The sequence below is a fragment of the Choloepus didactylus genome, chromosome X (assembly GCF_015220235.1).
Source record: "Choloepus didactylus isolate mChoDid1 chromosome X, mChoDid1.pri, whole genome shotgun sequence".
Lineage (NCBI taxonomy): Eukaryota > Metazoa > Chordata > Mammalia > Pilosa > Megalonychidae > Choloepus > Choloepus didactylus.
This window is the reverse complement of record NC_051334.1, coordinates 151,244,242-151,267,248: the sequence shown is the minus strand read 5'-3', so window position 1 is coordinate 151,267,248 and position 23,007 is coordinate 151,244,242. Positions and strand designations below refer to the sequence as shown.

Sequence of the window (23,007 nt, the reverse complement as noted above, 5' to 3'; positions counted from 1 at the left end):
ACTTGAGGGGAGCCAGCTTCCATCTCTCAGTCTTTTTTATAAGCCAAAGTAATAGTTGTAGAGAAGTCATGGGTGCAATTCTGTGACCAGAGAGCAGAGAACAGAGTCCTCTGTAAAAGTAACAAGCCTAGCTTGATAATCAATGACTGTTAAATAAGGAACATCCCATTAGTACCTCTGATTGGAGGTGAGAGAGAGGGAAACAGAAATTTAGAAGGCATTCAGGGTGTCACAAGGGAGGCAGTCACATGACTCAGAGCAAATATTTTTCCATATTAATGGCTGTCTCTCCACTGCTTCCCCATTATCCGCATACCAGCATGGGACCACTATACCAGCTTCTGTGAAGTATTGTCTGTGCCCTTCCCCACCTATTCCTGCTCACTGCCAGACTGGTCTACCTTTTGCAGCTCCTCCTCTGATATGTTACACTATTCCTCCTAGTCTCCATTGTAACACTCCAAAGGCTGAATCCATGTCCTGTACCATGCTTTGTTGATGATCAGACATGATAGGCAACAGGCCTCCTGGGAAGTGGTAGTGGCACACCCTGATTATTTAGCTGAGGCTCAACAGGCACAGTAGTATGCAGAGTTTTGTGTCAAGGTTCATTATTTTCAGCAGCAGCCACAGCATAGTTCCTTTTTCCCCATATGAAATTATATGAAAATGTAAGCATTTCATGTGTTATAATCTGCTTCCCTGAGAAGAAGTCTAGGATTTGTTGCTACTGTTGCTAGTTTTTCATGCATTTGGAGAGCAGCTCAATTCCATGGGGCGAAACCTCTGCCTTCTCATAAGCCGACTGCAAGTTCCTATGTTCAAGTGGGCTGCTGTCAGAAAGAAACCTTGCCTTGTTACTCTAAGCAAGGAGCCACATACAAAAATACCTCTACACACTGCCATTCTCATTAAAGTCAGGTATAATTTTGGACAAGTATTAAGTATAAATTATAACTTTATTAACTCATGGAGCTTTCTCAGGAGAAAACAAATCTAATAAAATTAGAAATAACTTATTAAGTGGCTGCCTTGCTGCTATTTGCTGTGACAGGAAAAAACATAATTGTGGGGTTTGCAGCCAATGTACAACACTTTTTTTGTGGACTGGAGAGCAATTCAGCAAGCAGATATGAGGAGGTGAAAAGAGTATGTCTCATTACCATTGCATTGAGAACTCTTTAATTGATACTTTTTATAAGTGTTTCCTGCTACTGAGTTGGGAGGATCTTTAACTGTTATTGAGAGGGAGAAAGCAGGCTCCAAATCACCATCTGAGGTCAACAGGGCACACAACTTTTTTGCAAAACTGTGCAATCACCTTCCAGAGAGAGGATTCTAGGAGAGCTCACTGGGCTTACAATGTACAGAAGTCAGATCTAGCAATTGCCAGGCATACTATGGGGAAAGAGATGGTAGCTTTAAGGGAACTTGTAACTATTGTTGTTGTGATTATTTATTAATCAAGGCTTTTAAATGTTGGCAAGAGAAGCAGAAACTGTGTTATTCTACATACCAAAATGGCTCTAAGTGTGCTCTCTAACCCCTTAAGATATTTCCAACACAAGATACAGTGGTCTATTTGGCTTTCGGGTTTGATCCCCAACTTGAACTTGTAAATACAATCTAGAAAGAATACAACTTAGAATCATTGAACTTTAGTGCTAAAGAGGAATCATAGGAATTAAATAGTCCAGGGATTCTTGATCAAGATCTTTATTTGGACTTCACAAGGTCAATTAACTCCCTGGAATTATGTACAATAATTTGTTTGTTTATGCATTTTTCTAGGAAGAAGATCCATACCTTAAATCAGATTCAAAATAAAGGGTTCCCTGACCCCAAGGCATCTAAAACCCACCAATTCTAGTCCATCTTCCTACCCTTGTTGTTACAGATGAAAAAAACATGACTCCCAAAGATGGGACTATCTTGTCTGAGATCACATAACTAGTTAATGGCAGATCCAAGAGTCAAAGCCTTTTGTTACTTTAGGTCTAGAACCACCTCTTTCCACTTTATATCAGAGTTGTTTTATACCTTACAACCCTTTTACCTCCGAGATTTTGTGTTTCTGTCCACCTTAAGTGGGAATAGAATTGGCACAGATGATCCCAAAATAATTTCCATTTGGAAATTATTTCCATTTTATGATTGCCTACCCTCCTCCCCTCATTGATTTCCCTTGATAATAATGCTTGGTTGAGGCTGATATTAAAATAACTATGCATTCCCTGAGTCTTTACCAGCTAATGGCAGAGTGAAGGGTACCTCCATCAGGACTGGCTATATAATTTGTGGGGCCTGGTTCAAAATAAAAGTGCACAGCCTCATGTAATATTAAGAATTTCCAGATGACAATAGCAGAGCAGTAAAGTAAGTATTGGGCACTTCTAGGCATGGGGCTCTGTGCAACCGCACAGGTTACATTCACATATCCATGAAACTGACCCTGATCCCCATTATAAGCTTTGGTGGGGTGGAGGACAAAGGGAAGCCAGCCTCCGATGTAAAATTTGCCACATATAATCCTCAGAGTTAGAAAGCTGTGTATTCATAATCATAAAGACTTTTTGGCTTATTTGCTCATGTGTTTGCATTCACACATGTACATACACAAAGAAGTTTGACTTTCCCCACACCTAAGACCAAAAACCAAAACTAGTTTGCTTTAATTCGCTGGCATTGTTTAAGCACCCATTTTCATTATCAGTTTTCATAACCAAATGACTAAAGAAGGAATGAGCTCTCCAAGGGCATCTAAAGAGTCAGGTAGAGGCAGATACTCAAAAGCAATAGCAGAAGTCCAACTGGGTAGATTTTAAACTGCCAGAAAGGGAGAAAGCAGTTCCAGGGCATGCAATGTAATGAGCCAATACTCTCAGGCTTTAAACATTGTAAGGATGGAAAGCATTTTAAATTCAGGAGTCAGAAATCTGGGGCTCCAACAGGTAAGCAAGTATAAACAACTGAGAAAATGGTTGGGATTTGGTATACATGAGCTGCACATATTTCAGTAGAGCAGAGACACCCAAGTCACCACATTCTGCATTTCCCATTTTAATGACATACCAGGGTTCCAACTTTAATGCACAACATCTGTGCTTCATAAGAGCTTAAGCCAAATGTTGGGTGCTCTCCCATTGGTTAACTATATACAGAAACCAAAATATAATATGCACAAAGTAGAAATTACACCTACAACACTCAAAGCAAACTCACACTTCTCGCAATCTAAAGGCCAGTTAGCACAGGCAAAAATATAAACTGGGCAATCAAATTCTATTAGTGTCATGTGTAGTTGGTTCTTGTATAAGTGACCTAGTACTCCAGAACCAGCTTCTTAAGTGTATCTTGTCCTCTAGAGACATAAGAAACCAACCTTCCCTCCAGTTATCCACAAAAGTGGAGAGAGGAATTGGACTGCCACAGTCTAATCCTGTGGAGGGCCTATTTATTCAGTTTTACAATATAGAAACTGTTCTGATTTGCTAAAGCTGCCTTTATGCAAAATACCAGAATTGGATTGACTTTTCTAAAGCAGATTTATTAGGTTACAAATTTACAGCTCTAAGGACATAAAAGTGTCCAAACTAAGGCATCAACATGAGGATGACTTCACTGAAGAAAGGCTGATGGTGTCCAGGACACCTCTGTCAGCTGGAGAGGCATATGGCTGGCAACTGCTGGTCCTTTGCTCCCAGGTTCTGGTTTCAAACTCTCTTTCTCCAAAATGTCTCTGGGCTTCTTTACTCTCTTAGCTTCTATCTCTCAGACTCTGTGCATCCTTGCTTGTTCTTCCAGAGCATTTCTCTCTAAGCATCCAGGGGTCCTCTCAGCTTCTCTGGAGCAAACTCTGGGCTTCATCTCTTAGCTTAGCATCTCCAAACATCCTTCTGTCTGCATCTCCCAGTGTCTCCAAGCATCCGGGTCTGTGTGGGCTCTCAGCTCTCTTAAGGACTCCAGTTATCTAATTTAGACCCGCCCTGAATGGGCAGGGTCACACCTCCATGGAAATAATCCAATCAAAAGGTCCCACCAATAATAAGCCCGTATCCACAAGATTGGATTGAAAGATCATGGCCTTTGTTTGGATACATAAGAGTTTCAAACTGGCACAGCCTCCAACCCAAAGCCCAGAAACAATTTAGTGTCCATAAACATATGGTACATACTTAATGACAGCATTCATTCAATCACTAATTCACATATTTATTCAATATGCACTGACCGGTCACCTTTGGGTGTCCAGTCCTTTGCTAGATGCTAAATGCTGTGCTGTGATGGGTGAAATGTATTTGTGACCAAATTTCAACTAAAATCAGAATTCAGCATCACATGCGATATCCACAGAATTATCAACTAGTGTGAGAGTGAAACAAATATTTTAAAATTTTCTAATATATTAACTAACTCTTTGTTTGCAGTGTCTATAGGATATGAATATGAAACATGCCCTGACTTTATTCTCTGGGAGAAAAGGACAGTCATTTTACAAGGTTTTGAGATGGATGCTTCTAACCTAGGAGGCTGGTCCTTGAATAGGCATCATATTTTGAATCCTCAAAGTGGTAAGCAACTTTTAAAAAAAATTTTTGATAGTGTTTTCCTAATGCCTTATAATACTTATTCTGGAGATAACCACACTAGTATATTTCCTTTCAAATACAGAAGTCTGATTTCAAATTAGTGTTCATATAGTAGGACCTCTTCATCACAAAATTATATTAAATTGTTTTTCAAGAATCATATATCATTATTGCTCAATCCCAAGTTATTAACTATTTTTATCTGACTTTCAACCAACCTTCTCAAATGGAATAATTAACATATTTTATATAATCTAAGATACCATCAGAGATGTTAAAATGTGAAGCAAAATGTGTATCTTAGAATTGATGAATCACTTATACAACACTTTTAGTTCTTAAAGGGTTTTAATGCAGTTTGTCCCATTTTAAACATAACCATGTAATGTGATGTTAACCCCATTTAAAAGATCAAGAACCTGAGTCACAGATAGTCTCATGACTTCCCCAAAGTCACACAGTTAATAAGTGTCTAGAACCATGTGCTCTTTCTCCCAATCACAATTGTTTATCCATATAAGTTTCAATATACCCAATATGAAGCTAGGAATAGAGAAGGTGGACAATCATCGGTAAAGAAGAGAAGATAGGAGGAATTCAGGGAATGGGAGAAAAGAATCTGGACTTCACTTAGTTCTAAGCCTCCAACATCCCTGAGTTCATACTTCTTCCATACAAACTGATTTTGCTACCCTAGTTATAAATGCTTCATCCAATTTCCTCCACCTCCTTTTGCATCCCACTGAAAAATCAGTCGTTGGTTTTTCCTCCAGTTTTCATTTGAACAGCTACTGTAGTTTTCACCATGGAATCATTCCTTTTCATCTAAAGAGGCAGATGAGAATGTATTGAGGCAGCTATATTCTTTCCTCCAGCCATCCATATACTCATCCTACCTTTGTGGGATAGCTGGCTAAGGCCAGCTTATCTTGTAAGGCCATTGAACTGACAAAGGCCAATATCTGATTTGTAATCACACCTATGATCTTTCCTCTTTAGCATCATATTTGAATCGGCCAAGCCAACAAGCCACATAAGCTGGGCAAAGTTTGATTAGCAAAGCTAACCGGGTTTTCTTCAGCCATAGAATGAGACTGCCTACCACAGTCCCAGTGTATGTCCCTGTAAAAGAATGAGTCCATTGCTGTATTTCCCCATTACATCTCTTCCCCATCCCCTTCAAGGAAGATTCTAAATTCCATTTCAAATTGTATATATATTTAAGTGCAAAGATTCAGGCACAGATATAAAATGCCAATTTTTTTTCTGTTGCCAAAAAGAGAACCACAGTTTAAAAGGTACAAAAATGAAAGGGCAGGTGCCACTTATTAAATTATTAGGGGTTTTTGTTTTCATATTAAAGAGTTTAACATTTTAAGCAGCCGTATCTTTTCCAGTCACTCTTACTGACTTGAATGGATTGTGTCTTTCAAATGCTTGTCATTAACATTAAACACAAAGTAGGAAATGACCTCATTAGAGCCAGCCCCCAGCTGTGTACTCCCATCTTGTATCCTCTTACCATTTGCTTCACACGGGCTTAAAAGTTCAGAACAGAGGGAAGTTATTCAGAAAGTTAGCTTTGGGGGTCCCTTGACTTCCACAAATAGTTTTTAGGTAATAGATACCACATTATTTCTGAGAATTTTTTAACAGCTTTATTAAAATATAATTTATACACCATAAAATTCACCCATTTTAAGTGTACACACCAATGATTTTTAGTAATTTTGTATGGCTGTGCAACCATCACTACAATCCAGTTTTATAATACTTTTGTCACTCCAAAAAGATTCCTCATGCCCAACCCCAATCACAGGCAACTACTAAATCTGTTTCCTGAATCTTTCTGAGAATGTTATTCTGAGAAAGAAAGCTTAATTTGGACAGTTAAAAAAAAAAAGGAATATTTTCTCCTTTTATCATCTCATTTGTAAGTGCATTATGTTTCTAACCAAGAACTGGTCATAATTGCCAGGAAACAGATCTGAAGCCAGCTCTGCCACGCTGCCTTTCAGCCTGACCTTGGACAAAAACACCTCTCCTGGGACATTTTCATAGTATAAATCCCACCCACAAAGGCAGTTTTAGAGGCAGGAATGATAAGTGTGAAAGAGCAGCTTTGGGAAGACCAATTTAGAATGAAATGCCCTTTTCCCCTCAGGTCAAACAGTCTTTTCTGACTGATTAAGGCAAGAGCGACTTCTCTCCAAACTTCCCCACTCCACTTCTTTCTGAAAAATGCCTAACTTCTTAGGCATCCTGACTTTTTTTATCTGAGATAGCAGATTAGAAACAAGAATCTATCTTCTCCCAATTTCCCCTCACTGGTTAAAAAGACACCTATAATTAGATTGGATGTCTGCTGCTATTCAATTCCTCAATTTTTCTTTGGCTACAAAATTATTATGCAGTGGATAGTTTCCAGGAAGCAGTGTTTTCAGGCCATTTGTCATTTCAGTTGCAACAATTATATTTACCTGACAATTAGCCACTGGTTGTGGAAGATTGTTTCCAACTATTATTCCTGGCATATATAGAATAGTATATTCCTTGAGTTAAAAAAAAAACTAGAAAATTATGTCTTTCAATGTTGTTTCTTCAAATACAACTTCTTAGTGATTATACAGAGTGCATATTCATTCCTTTTAAGAAAATCCAGTTCTTCAAAATTAAGAGAAATAAAAATGTGTGCATGAATCATCTATTACAAAGCTAAGCTATTTTTTATAGTATATCATTATAACAAACATATCTCCTAGAATTTCTTGCCAGTTGAGGGTTAAAAATTATTAGAAAGAACAATCCAGAATGCTAATTGGGTATTGTCATCTGTCTGAAATGGATAAATAATTGTCTTTAACTTAGCCTCCAAGATAAGCCAGTAGTAGTTTGTCAACAAATGGCTTTACTGGGAGGGGGAGTAAATTCCCATTGATCACACTAGCATATCTCCCAGTTTGTGTTTATATCTTTTCAGTCAAGTCCTAAGAGAAATATGTACTGTGTCCCTTGTTGTTCATAAATCTGCAAAATGGTTTCTTCTTTGAAATCAGCATAAAACACCGCCTACTAGCTTCCAGGGAATTTTTTATTTCAATTTTATTTATAAGCTTCAAGAGAAGTTCTGAGCAAGATAACAAGAGAGTATGTGTTTAAAAGTGTGCTTACTTTATTACACAATAGACTTGGCTTTTTGGCAGACAAAAGGGAACTTAAGGAAGAAAATGTGCAGTAGGCCCCAGTCAGTGTGGTTTCTTTGCTGACTGTAAGCAAGACACTCATTTCTTAGCAGGAAGTTGGCCTTCATATAAATAACGTGTGTTGTCTTAGGATTATTTGACTCTGTTTTCAAAACGAGCATGTGTGGCAGAATAAAGTGGAAAACAGGCAGCAATAATTGATCAAGATTTCCAGTAACATAAACAAAATATTTTCAAAGCAACCTTTTGCAGAAGAATTGGTGTTAAATCATTGTTGCTAGATGGTGTGCCCCAGTGCTATGTAATGGAAGGTTAAACAGATTCTTGAAACAACAAAAACACCCTTCAAAATGATCTATTTTACAGGGCAATACAAAAGGGTTTGCCCATTTTTGTTTTGATTGCTGCAGCTTTAAACAGGAATGGTAATTTCAGTACATTGGCACTTCAGTACCTTGCATGAAAGCAAGACATCAATTGTTGAGATGTAATCAGAAAGTACATAGCCTTATGTTTTATTTCCTTTAATCATTCCTCCTTGATGGAGTGCTGAGCTTCCTAATAGAAAAGGGGAGTTTTAGAATTGCAGGCTTAGAAGAATGGTTTAGAATAGTCATCTTTAGTTTTTTAAATTGCCAGGAGCCTGGTAATAGCATGTCATTTTGAGGGTGATTGTTAGCTACATTGTTATATTGATATAAAAAATAGAGATCTACCTGGGAAAATAGATGTTAATAGCAAATCTGCTATTTCCAAGCCAATAATTGGAAAGATTTTTGAATGATATACCCTTATAGTTCATTGTGGAAACACTGGCATGCTAAAGAGTAGTTTCCTCATTTACTGAAGAACATATCATAGTCTCATTGGGAGGCTATTCAGTTAGTGGTCATCTGGAGTTTTCTTTACAATGATATGCAACTATCATTCCAGTTCTCATTCACTTCCTCTCAATTCATTTAAATTGCAATATTGTTCGCACCGCAATTAAATGTCCTTTTTTTGGGAAATGAAATTCAATACTATTAATCTTACTCAATTAATTACCCCAAATCTTAAGATATCTCTTTACTGCCTAATAAAGTGACTAATAAAATTAATAAGAAAGTGGTGATCCTCAAGATATCTCACAGTTCTGCAATGAGAGGCCAATTTGTTGGAACATAAACTCACAGCTGCTCCTGCATATCATATGTTGATAAAGACACCAAAAATCACCCTGAGAGGGAAAGTAAAAGTACATTAGATTTGAAATCCAAAGGCTACATGATGAATGGATTCCTGTTTCCTAGAAGGCCCATTCCAAGTACATCCTGGTGCCATGGCATTGTGCATGTTTTTCTCTCTTATTTTGCCAGCAGTGTTCTTAATTCAGAGTGATCAGTAGTTTCTATTGTGGGCCTGTGGAACCAAAAGTTGGAAGAAAACTGAGGAAGACATTTCAGGAAAGGTTTAGGGAGAGTAACAGGCAGACCAAGGAGATAGATAGCAAGAGTCATGGGGAAAAAAAATAAGACTGTACAGTTCAACTGCATACATTCACTTACTGTCAATGACTTCAATCTAACATATTAGCATGCTTTTTCACAACATGGATGTTTTACCTAACCTGGCTCATTCTGGGAAAATTTGAGCTATTTATCACAGTAGTACTTGTTTCTTGGATTTTCTGCCCAGGCTTGGTGTGCTTGCAAAACCATTGGGATTTGGACAAAGAAAGTACAACAGATTCAAAGCCTATTTTCAACATTTATTAAGCACTTATAATAATTTGGTCACAGGGTTTGGCACTAGAATACAGAAGGTAGTAAGACAGAGGGACTGCCTTCAAGGGATCTGTGTTCTAATGGGAAGATGGAGAAGTAATGAAAATTGTATAATGTGGTAAGAGTTATAGAGATATGGAAAATGAACTATAGGGAGCATAGAGGAGGGAGTAACTAAATGCCTGAATGGAGGGAGCCTTGGAGAAGACTGTGGGCTGTGCTTTGAAAAGTGGGTAGGAGATCCTCAAGCAGAAAAGATGAAGAGGACATTCAGGATAGAGCGAGTAGCCTGTACAAAAGCAGAAAGAATGGAAGTATGTGAAAGTAATGGTAAATAGTTCACTATAGCTAGAACTCAGGATACAAATGAGAGGGGAGACTGAAGAAGTAGGCAAGAGACAAATAAAGGAATTTGTATGCTTTAATAATAAGGAATGTGTTCTTTATCCTATAGGAGATATGGATTTATCAAAAGGTTTTAAATCATAAATTAAAAATAAAGAGTGTAGAGGATGGTTTGGAGATGAGTGTGCATGGAGACCAGGAGACAACAAAGTCATGGAAAACTGAACCAGGGCAGTAGTAGTAGGAAAAGAGAAAAGGACACTGGTTCAACACAATTTAGTAGATTGAGACAATGGGGCTTGGACAAAAGAAGAGCCATGGTGATGCCCAGGTTTCCAATTTGGGCAACTGCATGTATGGAGATGCCACTCATTAGATGAGTAGGGAACACAGGAGGAAGAACAAGACTTAGTAGGGGGTGCAGAAAAATAATGAGCTCAGTTTTAAACTTGTTGAGTTTGAGGTACCCATGGGGTATCCAAGTGAAGAGGTCCAGTAGGAAATTGCATGTCAGGAGAGAACACTGGATGGGAGAAAAATTCAGCATATAGAAGTGGTTGTTAAAGCTGTGGGTACATATGAAATAATCCAAAGAAAAAGACTACAAAGTATTTTCCAGCATTTTCATAAGTCAGTGTCTCTATTTCCTGCACTGATGATAGTGAGAGATGGTTCAAAAGGGTGGAAAATTCACATCTTTTTCATATATTTTTGAAGGGCATTCTAGCAGTATGATTTCTTTTCTTTTCACACAAATAGATTACCTTCTTGATTGTATTTTGCTAAGGTTAATGTTAAAATGGACTCATATTCCCTTTTCAGGAAGTGGTTGCATAGGGAGGGTGATTTGAAGTCAGACAGGTATGTGCCAGACATCAGGGGAAAACCAGCCAGAAATGAAAAATTAGCTACAGATGATTTACAGAGTCCAGAGTGAACAGGCGATAATGAAAAGCCAGTCATCAAATGATTTGCTGTTGCGTGTAGAATCTGCATTAAAGGGACTGGTTGTATTACCCAACTTCAGAGATGGACAAGCTGAGGAAATGTGTTATGCTACTATTTGTTGTGGTTATGCAGTTAAAACCAATGACAGTGGATTTCACACTCAAGTTCTCAAGCTCCTTCCTGTTTCGAACAAAGAGAGAAATTAAAATGTTGCTGAAATTATTGTGTATTTAATTGTTTTGTTTTTCTCCCTCTCTGATTTTTTCATGGGTTTAGGAATCATACATAAAGGGAACGGAGAAAATATATTCATTTCCCAACAACCCCCAGTCATATCGACCGTTATGGGTAATGGACACCAACGAAGTGTAGCCTGCACCAACTGCAATGGCCAAGCACACAACAACAAACTCTTTGCTCCAGTCGCCTTAGCTTCTGGCCCTGATGGCAGTCTGTATGTTGGTGACTTCAATTTTGTACGGCGAATATTTCCCTCAGGAACCTCCATTAGTATTTTGGAATTAAGGTAAATCTTAATCTCTTTGTTTGCTTAGCAGATAAAGAAGCGAGAATAACACGTAGAAACAAGGAATTGCCAGAAGGAGCAGAAAATGCAACTGCCCAGAATGTAGCACTGGGTTAAGATGCAGGAATAGAGACAAAGGGTATAGTTCAACATGCCCACCCCTCTACTTGAAGGAACCCCTGAGCACTGCTTTGGAGAACCAGGAAGTGTTGATATCCCTGTATGTGTGGCCTTCCCAGTAGGTGTTGATATCCCTGTATCTGTGAGCTTCCCAGTGTACACTGCCATGACTGACATGGAGCTCAATACTTCCAAGTGCTCAGGTAAGTTACTCACCCCCTGCTGACCCCTGTTAAGACTGATCAAAATAGCTATTACATTCTAGCAGGTAGAAGTATTGCCTGATACCAAAGGCCAAACTTCCTAAGTTCTCCAGATCTAATATCTTGATGGGAACATTTCATAAAGAAGAAAATGGAAGTCTGTGTTTGTGTGCCATGATAGGGAAGGAAGAACTAGTGCTTCAACCCCATTGGAAAAAAATGATTAAAGCATTCATCTTTAGAATTTCTCACTATGTTCTAGGAGTTTTTTGCATAGACAAATAAACATTTTGATACCTTTTGAAATAAATATGGACATTTTGGCATTCCATACTCTGAAACTACACAAAGATTACAATTAAATAGAACATAATTTAATCAGCTTATTTCTCCCTTTTTGGAGGCTATAAAACACAACATATGCCTTCTGGAATTCTAGAAAAGGAAAGTATCTACCTCCACCCCAATAGGATAGATGGGCGTGTTTCCTCTGACATGCATAAACTTGATAGAACCTTCCTTCTGATTGGTTCTGACAGATGTCTCCCTAACACATGCCTTTGAAACATTAGGTTGAAAAAGATTAGATTCCAAAAGATTTTGATGCCATCTTATAACAATTCCTTAAAACAGCTGTTGCCTCAGGCATCAACTCAATGAATGGCCTAGAAAATAGTGACAAAAAAAAATAGTGACTGGGAGAGCAGAGACATTGATAAACACTTGTAAGTAAAAAGTACCATCAGGGCCAGTCAAAACATATAAGAAGTCTTGAGTCATTTTCATTTCACACTTTACTTATAGTCACACAAGCATGGAAATTTGAATAGATAAGAGCATTCCTCAAAATTTTTCATAGTCTCATGCTTGCTTTGGAATCTACCTCCCTCTTTTCAGACTGAGTTATTCCTTCACACCTAGCTGGGGAAATCTTCTAGTCCCAAGCCCCCATCCATTTTTCATATTAATTCACCCCAGTTTTAATACATTTCTCAATTATAATTGCAAATGCTGTCATAAGGAAGAAAGCTGTTAAATCCCTTGGCTAATAAAAAAAATAGCCTGTAAAGTTAAGACTTTATAAAAACAAGGCACATCTAGAGAGTCTACAGAGGTACTAATTCATGGCATCCTGCCCTAATCAACTATTTCACGTACCTCAGGATATCACATCCCACAGGGCCTTGTTGACTGGAAAGTTAACAAGGAAGGCCAAGATGGTTGTGTGCCTGGATTTAGAAATGATTTATACAACATTCTCCATTATTTTAAAAACCTTAGAGATGCTCTTCTACATGATGCCAAACATGGAAAGGAATACTGAGCAATTCATCGAAGATCTGAACGTTTCCAGTCATGAAGATATTGGCTGCCAGGTAGACAGAGACTATGTCCTGCTTAGACAATATAGCAAACCCGCATAAAGCCTACATAGCTGATCTCTATAAAGCTAACTCCTCAAAGGAAAATCAGTAGAATTATCTATATAAGAAAAAGAATGTTACTATAAAGAAAACCAAAATAAGTTTAGTCCTTTCCTTTAAATGCAAATTTACCTAAGGTGGAGCAATTTTAGTTGATTAATGGGATTCTCCCTTGGTCAAGGAACCTTAACAGTTCACAGATTTACATTTTAGTCTGAAGTAACTTATGACCTTCAACACAGAGTCATTTGAAGAATAAAATAGAATAACATGGACCCTAATTGCAAAGTTATTTTCTCTATATTAAAATATATATATTTCTGAGAGTTTGAAGCATTGTCCAACACCTCTATTCATTCTTACTCCACAACACTGTTCTCTTTTATTGTCACAGCTCTTCAAGCACAAAGGCATGCACACACCATGTGTTCACATGCCCAGAGTCTCTCACTTAGCCTTAGTCTTCCTAGCTGGCTTCTATGAGCTGAGATCCTTTAGAGCAGTGCTTTTTAAATTTTTATTTTATTTTTTTTAGTTTCATACCTTTTTGAGAACCTATTGAAGGCTCTGGATCTTCTCCTGAGAAGCAGTACATTCACTCAAAATTTTATGTCTGATTTCAGGGGTCATATATTCTCTCTCTACCCCGCTTCTCACAGCATTCTACCCTTGACAATCCACCTTGTAGATGAAGCTGTTTCATAGACTCTTGGTTAAGATCCCCTGCACTAGATTGAAGGAAAAAAAAAAAAAAAACAATTCTCCCTTCACTATTCCAACACTCCTGCCACTAGCCATCAGAGAAATAAGCTGATTGGATATACATGATCAATTTGACCTAATTGACAGGCAACTCCCTAGTCAATTTATTTTAGCACACATTAGCTGTCATATTTGGTTAGAAACTAATAGAATTTCTATTGGATTCACTTTTTTTTAAATAAAGGAACCTATCCTGATCAGTAGCCTATACTGTGTACATTGATTCTTTCACATATAATTGATGAATTTGTATATTTGGTTTAGAACTTTTCCAGATTTAAACTTCCTAAAGAGAAAAAATTTGATTTACTAAGGCCTTACCAACTTCAGAACTCTAATGTTCATTGATTTCTACCATATTTAGATAGAAACTTCATTTTGTACCAGTTTTTTTGTTAAAATCTTATTAATTTAATTGCTCCCCCCCAGTGCATATTAGTAATTTTATTTGGTTGAGTCATCTGTTTCCTTGGAAACACAGACTTATATAGTCATGTTATTGATTGCACATAAAATTTTGAATGGAAGAGCAATATTATCAACAGATTATTAAAGAAAGGGGTAAAGAAACTTCTAGATCTTCACCTTTGGTCAGGTTATTCATTATATAATTTTGGGCCATTAACTATGCTATTCTCAACTTCCCCATCCATAAAATTGATTTCAGGTTTATGTTTGAGCATCCTCTTACATGTCTCATGCATTTTAACTTGTTTTGAGATCTACAAATGTATAGTCCTCAGCCCAACATTTGATGACATTTTGTGAGGACCTCAAGCTTGCCTCTAATGGATGCCATTCTAGATTCCCTTCTCTTACATCCTTTTGTGCTGTATTGGGCCACAATGAACAATTCCAGATCGTCCCTGACCATTCCAAAGATTGGAAGTCTGTACCTTTGCCCTACCTCAGCTCTACTGATCCAAACTGCCCCAACTGGGCTTCTTTTGTCTGATCTCAAAAATAACTTCATTTTCATTAGTTGTCAATCATTTATTTCCTTTAGCTGCTTCCACATTGGCTGAATAGAGAGGGAGAGGAAAAATCAGATGTGTCATTATCATTAGAAATCTGCCAAGAACAACAATACTATTTCTTGTATTTTAATGGTCTGTTTACTGCAGATTTCATCTGCACATACACATCTTATCACTTCCTATTAGTGGGAGATTGAGGTGAGGTAATAAAGAAGGGATGCTTATAAGAGCATCCAATTAAACCTAAAGGAGTTGAGAAAATACATTCTCTGAAAATTGTGTTTTTGAGATCATTCACATACCATAAAACTATCCAAAGATCCAAAGTGTACAATCAGTTGCCCATGGTACCATCATACAGCTGTACATCCATCACCACAATTAATTTTTTTTCAATTTTTAGAACATTTTCATTACTCCAGAAAAGAAATAAAGACAAAAAAAGGAAACTCAAATCCTCCCATACCCCTAACCACCCCCCTCCATTATTGACTCATAGTATTTGTATAGTATATTTGTTACTGTTGATGAAAGAATGTTAAAAGACTACTAACTGTAGTATATAGTTTGCAATAGGTATATTTTTTCCCTATATGCCCCTCTATTATTAACTTATAGTTATAGTGTCATACATTTGTTCTGAAAGAGATTTCTAATATTTGTGCAGCTAATCATGGACATTGCCCACCACAAGGTTCACTACTATATACATTCCCATATTTTAACCTCCAACTTTCCTTCTGGTGACACATGACTCTAAGCTTCCCCTTTCCAGCACATTCACACACCCTTCAGCACTGTTAGCTATTCTCACAGTAACATGCTACTGTTGCCTCTGTCCCTTTCCAAACACTTAAGTTCAACCCTGCTAAACATTCTGTTCATAAAATGCAACTGCTTCCCATTCATTAGCCTCATTCTATATCCTGGTAACTTATATTTCATGTCTATGAGTTTACATAATTTAATTAGTTCATATCCATGAGACCCTGCAATATTTATCTTTATGTGTCTGTCTTATTTCACTCAATATAGTACCCTCAAGGTTTCTTCATCAACCCATTTTTTTAAGACAGTTTTGTTCACATACCATATATTCTATCCTAAGTAAACAATCATTGGTTCCCTGCATAGTCACATATTTATGCATTCAGCACCATCTCCACTATCTACATAAGGACATCCCCATTTCTTCCACAAAGAAGGAGGAAGAGTCAAATAAGGTAGAGAGACAAAAGAAAAAGAAAAAAGAGAGAGAGAAAAAAAACATGACAGCTAGAAAGCAACAAAAGGAAAGACAGCATCAACCCAAAGTAGAATAAAGAGTCGGACAACATCACCAATGCCAGGAGTCCCATACCCTTACCCTATTCCCACCCCCCCACATGCATTTCACTTTGGTACATTGCCTTTGTTATATTAAAGGAAGCATAATACAATGATTCTGTTAACAATAGTTTCTAGTTTGCATTGACTGTATTTTCCCCCCAATCCCACCCAATTTTTAACACCCTACAATGTTGACATTCATTTGTTCTACCTCATGTAAAAACATATTTGTACCTTTTATTACAATCATTGCACACCCTAGGTTTCCCTGATTTATACAGTCCCAATCTTGATCTTTCATCTTTCCTTCTGGTGTCCCACATGCTCCTAACCATCCTCTTTCAACCATACTCACAGTCATCTTTGTTCAGTGTACTTACATTGCTGTGCTACCATCACCCAAAATTGTGTTCCAAACCTCTCACTCCTGTCTTTTCCTTTCTGTCTGCAGTGCTTCCTTTAGTGTTTCCTGTAGAGCAGGTATCTTGTTCACAAACTCTGTCATTGCCTGCTTGTCAGATAATATTTTAAGCTCTCCCTCACATTTGAAGGACAGTTTTGCTGGATATAGGATTCTTGGTTGATGGTTTTTCTCTTTCAGTATCTTAAATATATCACACCACTTCCTTCTTGCCGCCATAGTTTCTATTGAGAAATCTGCACATAGTCTTTTCAAGCTTCTTTTGTATGTGATGGATGGCTTTTCTCTTGCTGCTTTCAGGATTCTCTGTTTATCTTTGACATTTGATAATCTGATTGTTAAGTGTCTTGGCATAGGCCTGTTCAGATCTATTCTGTTTGGGGTACGCTGCGCTTCTTGGATCTGTAATTTTATGTCTTTCATAAGAGATGGGAAATTTTCCTTGATTATTTCCTCCATTATTATTGCTTCTGCCCCTTTTCCCTTCTCTTCTCCTTCTGGGACACCAATGACATGTACATTCCTGCTTTTCATTTAGTCCTTAACTTCCCGGAGATGTTGCTCATATTTTTCCATTCTTCCTCTATCTGTTCTTTTGTGTGTAGGCTTTCAGGTGCCTTGTTCTCCAGTTCCTGAGTGTTTTCTTCTGCCTCTTGAGATCTGCTGTTGTCTGTTTCCAGTGTGTCTTTCATCTCTTGTGTTGTGCCTTTCATTTCTATAGATTCTGCCAGCTGTTTCTTTGAACTTTCAATTTCTACCTTATGCAAACCCAGTGTTTTTATTATATGCTTCATCTCTTTTGCCATATCTTCCCTAAAATTTTGAATTGATTTATCATTAGTTGTTTAAATTCCTGTATCTCAGTTGGAGTGTATGTTTGTTCCTTTCACTGGGCCATAACTTTGTTTTTCTTAGTGTAGGTTGTAATTTTCTGTTGTTTAGGCATCTGGTTTTCTTGGTTACCCCAATCAGATTTTCCCAGACCACAACAGGCTCAGGTCCAAGAAGGAAGAAATATTCAGTATCCAGTTTCCCTGAGGGTGTGCCTTAGAAAATTGGTACATCCTGTGATGCCTCATGTCACTGTGTTTTTCTGCCCATCAGGTGGCACCTGTCAGCCTGTCACTCCAGACTAGTGTAAGGAGGTGTGGCCCATGACTGTTTTCCTCCAGACTCTGGGGTCTGGTTCTGAATGGAAGGCGGGTAGTAGAGCTGGGCCCCACCTCTTTCCTCTTAGGGAAGATAGACCCCCTAGGGAGAGGTCATTAGCATTTGAATGGTCTCTGCCTGTGTTCTGTCTGGGTCAGAGCTCTGGGAACTGAAAATGACTGAGGCTTTCTCCACTGAGCCAAAAAAGGGACAGAAATTCCCCTTCAGGACCAGTCTGCGGCCACCCTCCAGCTCTCCGAGGTCAGTCATCACCAAAAGCCTCTGTCTGCTTGTTGGGGATTCATATCTTATATTGAGCAGAACACATTTGTTAATTAAAATCCCAGTTGGAGCTCAGCTGAGCTATATTCACTAGCTCGGAGAGTGCTACTCTCTAGCACTGGGAGGCTTTGTAGCTTGGGCTGTGGGGGAGGGGTCTCCCAATTTGGATACACAGTTTTTACTTACAGATTTTATGCTGTAATCTTGGGCATTCCTCCCAATTCAGGTTGGAGTATGATGGGTGGACAGTCAAGTTTGTCCCCCAGCAGTTATTCCAGCTTATTTACTAGTTGTTCCTGGTTTTTTATTAGTTATTCCAGGGGGAAAAACTAGCTTCCACCCCTCTCTATGCCACCATCTTCTTCTGTCTCCCCTCTGAAAATTGTTTTAAAGACAGATTCATTTCTATATGAGATAGTTTAGTCTTGGATTCCCTAGGTATATGCTTCTAATGTTAAAATTTTACAAATATATAAATTTCAGTAGCACAAAAGTGATACTACAGATTTATAAATTTAGCATTGGAATGCTCCATGGAGGTTATCTAGTTCAACATGCTGCCCAAGACCAGTGCATCCCTGATAGCTGGTCATCTCAACTTTGTACGAGCCCTTGAAATAACGGGAAACTTAAGTACCTCTCAAAGTAGTCCACTGCATCTTTGGACTGCTTTGTCAGAAAATTCTTCCTTATATTGAGCCAAAATCTGCCTCCATGAAATGTCTGCTCCATAGTGACAAATGTTGGCATCGGAAGCAACACAAAAGTCACTTCTCTCTTTTACCTGACAGCCTTTCACAAATGTGAAGACAGCTATCATAGGTCCTTGAATTTTCTTTTCTTTAGTCTAATCATCCCTAGGTCTTCAGTCTAATCACCCCCAAGTCCCCAGGGCTTGATTTTGGGCTCAGGGCCACTCTTTAGTCTCTTAATACTAACATGGATAATTATATAAGTAAAAATAAGTGCTTTTCAAGAATTCAAATATATAATATCCCCCTGCTCCCCTCTCATCTTCTGATTTCACAATTCTATTAGAAAACCCATTAAGCATGACTGCAAATGACTTATTCTTTATCAAAAAAATTCATGCTGCTCTTGTATAACATTCTGTTATTCTCCAGATATTTACTTTGTCCTTCCTTAAAATATGAAAGGGAGAAAAAAATAAGGGTCTAGTAAATGTTTCTTGGTACCTTTAATAATTAGGACTCAACAAATGTCAGTGTGACATGAAAATTTCTCTTGAGATTTTACTGTTTCTGTTACAGTGACTGGTTTATGTTTCCCATGTTGTTCTCAAGAATGGACTCTTGTCATTGACTAGGGGAAGTAGAATTTGAGTAATGCCTGTTTAGTGGTAGCTACCATGCTGAGAGGCAATGTAACTTGGAGAGTACTCTACAAATAGAATCTAGGCCTTAGAGCTCTACAATATCTGAAAAATGACCAAGAACCATTCTCTTGTAAGCATGCAGCACAATGGCAACAAATAGTAGAAACATTACATGTAGATATATTTTATTGCATGTATTAGCAGTGGCACTAAAAGACTCCCTCCGCCTCACCCAAAAACATCTTCTTCACTGGCCCTTGCACAGTGCCCAAAATTTCCAAACTAATAAATGTATTCCTTTGAGTTGAAACAGTGCATATCTAAGAGTCCCCAAACACAAGAAGCACTGTTAGAGTGACCCATCAAGCTAAAATCAGCCTCTAATCCCTGGGCACAAGTTGGAATATCAGATTGCTTTTCAACAGAGCTGCTAGCTGAGAGCGGGGCCATCAAACACCAGACAGGTAAATTGTGATAACAGTGAGGGATAAAGCCAGAGCTTGGGGGAGGGTAGTCTTGAATGAGGGTTGCTAGAGTTGGAAGTTTTAAGAAGTCAGTGACTGGTAAGAGTGGGCACTGGGTGTTCAAAGGAAGAACACCATGGAAAGATGAACAGGGAGGGTAGCCAGTTCTTTGACATCAAATATTTCTGAACAGGAATAAAGAAAGAAACTGAGAACAGCATGAAGAACAACTAAAGTGTTGGAGCCACCACAGAACATGCCAGGCAGTCTCCCATGATGCCAGGTCACTAGACAGAAGCTTCAAAGTGTCATATCCCTTCCCATCCTCAACGTACAAAAATATAAAAAGAATAGGTGGAATATTATGCTAACTGAAAGAAGCCAGACACAAAAGACCATATATTGTATGATACTATTTATATGAAATCTCCAGAATTTGCAAATCCATAGAGCAGAAAGTAGATTAGTATTTGCCAAGGGCTGGAGGGAGGGGAGAATGGGGAATGACAGTTAATTGGGTATGGGTTTCTTTTGGGGGTGATGAGAATATTCTAAAATTGAGTGATGGTGATGGTTGTACACCTCTGTGAATGTACTGGAAACCACTGAACTGTATGTTTTAGGAGGGTGAATTTTATGGTATGTAAAATATCTTGATAAAAAGTTTTTAATTAAAAAAATAGATGGCCCTTTTCATCATCTTGATCCTGAGAAAGATCAATTTAAAGACCCTACCACCCGGAACATTTCTTTCTCTAAAAAGATTTGCAACTACACTCCGTTCTCCTCTTAACTCACAGCAAGCTTCAAGTCAGGCATTTGCCAGGTGGCGATGCCTGATGATGGCCCCAGGCACTTGTGAAGAGCTCACACGCTTGCACGTAAGCATGTATTCAGTTGCTAGCTAGACAGCAGACTGATTTTGGTGGTAGCTCAATCTTAAATCCTTAACTAAAACCAATTCTGAGATAGAACAAGGTCACACAGTGGAAATAAATTCCATCATTTTCACTTCCTCTCTCTGAGAAGTTAAAGAGAGTAGCTGCTTTGCAAAATATGGGCTATCTTTCCAAATTCACAGTGACATTATTAGCAAGATCGGAAGCAAGTACAAGAAAGTCAATCAATCCCCCTCTCCACTCCCTGCCATCACCTAAGAATCTCAAAACCCTTTGTAGCCACACAAATGGTTCTGTACCATGAGAAACTCTTGGAGATAAAACCATGTTTTAATGAGGTCTTTCTAGTACTTTCACAACTAAACTTCCTTCAGGATGATCAACCATATTACAGTGATTAGAGGCAGCCTAGAGCACACTCACCCTATAGCTTGGAGGCCACAAAAACAAACCAGTGTCTAGAGACAAAGAAACTCTAAGACATGTAAATGCTGGAGGCCAAGTTTCTAATCAGAGCTCTCCATTCTTACCTTCTGACCTTTTGTGTCAACCAAGATGATACTTTCCCTTTTCAAGCAGGCCCGGGAAACAGAAAAGTCAGTGGGGCCCTGACCTGTGGCCCAACTACTACAATACAGGAAGATTCTCTTTAAACAGAGTTGAATAAGTGGTATGGAATGGCTTCAAAGGAAATAATTTTGGATCTTTTCTTCTTTCCTGACATTCCAAAGAATAAGAACATTTTCTAGTCTAGATAAAATGATTTGTTATTTTCATGTTTTTTGAAATGACATGAAGGCCAGATATAAAAGGGTTTTAAAACTAAAATGACTGTATTTCACAGCTGATTATAGCCTTTTAATTCTGGACAGACTTGACCCAAAGTCAGGCCTGTACACAGACAGCCCCCTATGTGAGAAACCTCATACCAGGTCTCAGAGCGAAAAGCCCCGGGCGATACCCTGTGCCAAGAGGCCTACAGGTCAGAGACTCCTAAAGTCCTCTGTTTCTTCTGACCTGACAGTTCTGTTTCACTGACCCCAGTTTTTCCCTTGGAAGGTAGATGGCTGGAAGACACAAGGCCGTAATAGTTGATGTATATGATGTTTTATCAAAGGTGTTTTGATGCAGCAGTTTTGATGCCAGGGACATTCTCCATGGTCTAAGAGAAATCTTTACACTTTCAACTTTTTAAAAAGTTTTTAATATTGCTAAATAATGTGCACAACAGGTAAGTGGCTTAGGGTTAAAGTTGTGCTGTTTGTCACACATATGAATTGATAATAAAACACCATGATTGTACATCTTTATAGGGTGGTTAAGGCTATTAAAACAGAGTCTAAGACTGGTCAGACACCTGGGAGTGGCTACCTCTTCAACCCCTTAGTCTGCATTAAAATCACCAGTGGAATTTGTTAAAAATTAAATTCCCAGGACCCACCTCAAAATTCTGATTCATACCACTGGGTAGGACCCAACATACTGATGGTCCAGGGAGAACCTTTTGAGAAACCTACATTAGAGCTTTGCCCACCTACCAACCAGGATAGTCAATCACCTTGACCTCATCTTCGGGGGAAAAGCAAGCCAGGAAGAATTAGGTCAACTTTCACTTTCACCTCTGAATGATTCCTGTAGAGTCTCTATAATATCCACAAGCTGAGTTAGGAATGGGCGTGCCTGGTTAGATTTGTTTGTTGAGTGATACTGATGACTCTCTATTTGCTTTTACTTGCGACTCGTGGACACCTTGTGCACCCTAGAAACAGAGATACCAGACATAGGTAAGCAAATCACATGGGCAGCTGCCTAATGCCCCCTCTTGCCTATGAGGCACCTCCTAAAAATGTGCTAACAGGGAAATTTTGCTTCCTAAATAAGGTTAAAGGAATAATGGAAAAGTGAAATTGGAAGTTATGACTCAGGTAAGTGTCTTCAAAAAGAAAAGGGCTTTACTAATGTGGAAATTTGATGGAGCATTAGAACACACTGAAGAGAAAACTTGATAAGTGAAAACTGGCAATTCAGTACTTCAAGGGAAAAGAAGATTTTAAGTCTCATTATGTTTACCTTAGGTGACAATCACAAATGAGTCTGTAAATTCATATGGATTTGGTGTTCCCAAGTTGCAGGTGGGAAGTGAGGTAATACAGAAGTCTTCCTCGATCCAGAAATATAGTTGACAAGTATATTGAGAGACTGTGACCACTATGACATTCTTGAATAAGGTTTTGTTCTTTTATCTTTTATGTGACCTCTTGGCT

The 23,007-nt window shown here is 38.3% G+C and overlaps 1 protein-coding gene across 1 annotated transcript in view; it reads left to right on the top strand.

Annotated features, from left to right (window-relative positions):
• The window catches only part of TENM1 (teneurin transmembrane protein 1), a 388,184-nt gene that overhangs the window by 223,627 nt on the left and 141,550 nt on the right, over positions 1-23,007 (top strand). The window contains exons 10-12 of the mRNA XM_037821365.1: positions 4,428-4,571; positions 11,128-11,377; positions 22,507-22,527. Of these exons, the coding sequence (XP_037677293.1) occupies positions 4,428-4,571; positions 11,128-11,377; positions 22,507-22,527 (415 nt within the window). The remainder of the gene's footprint in view (positions 1-4,427; positions 4,572-11,127; positions 11,378-22,506; positions 22,528-23,007) is intronic.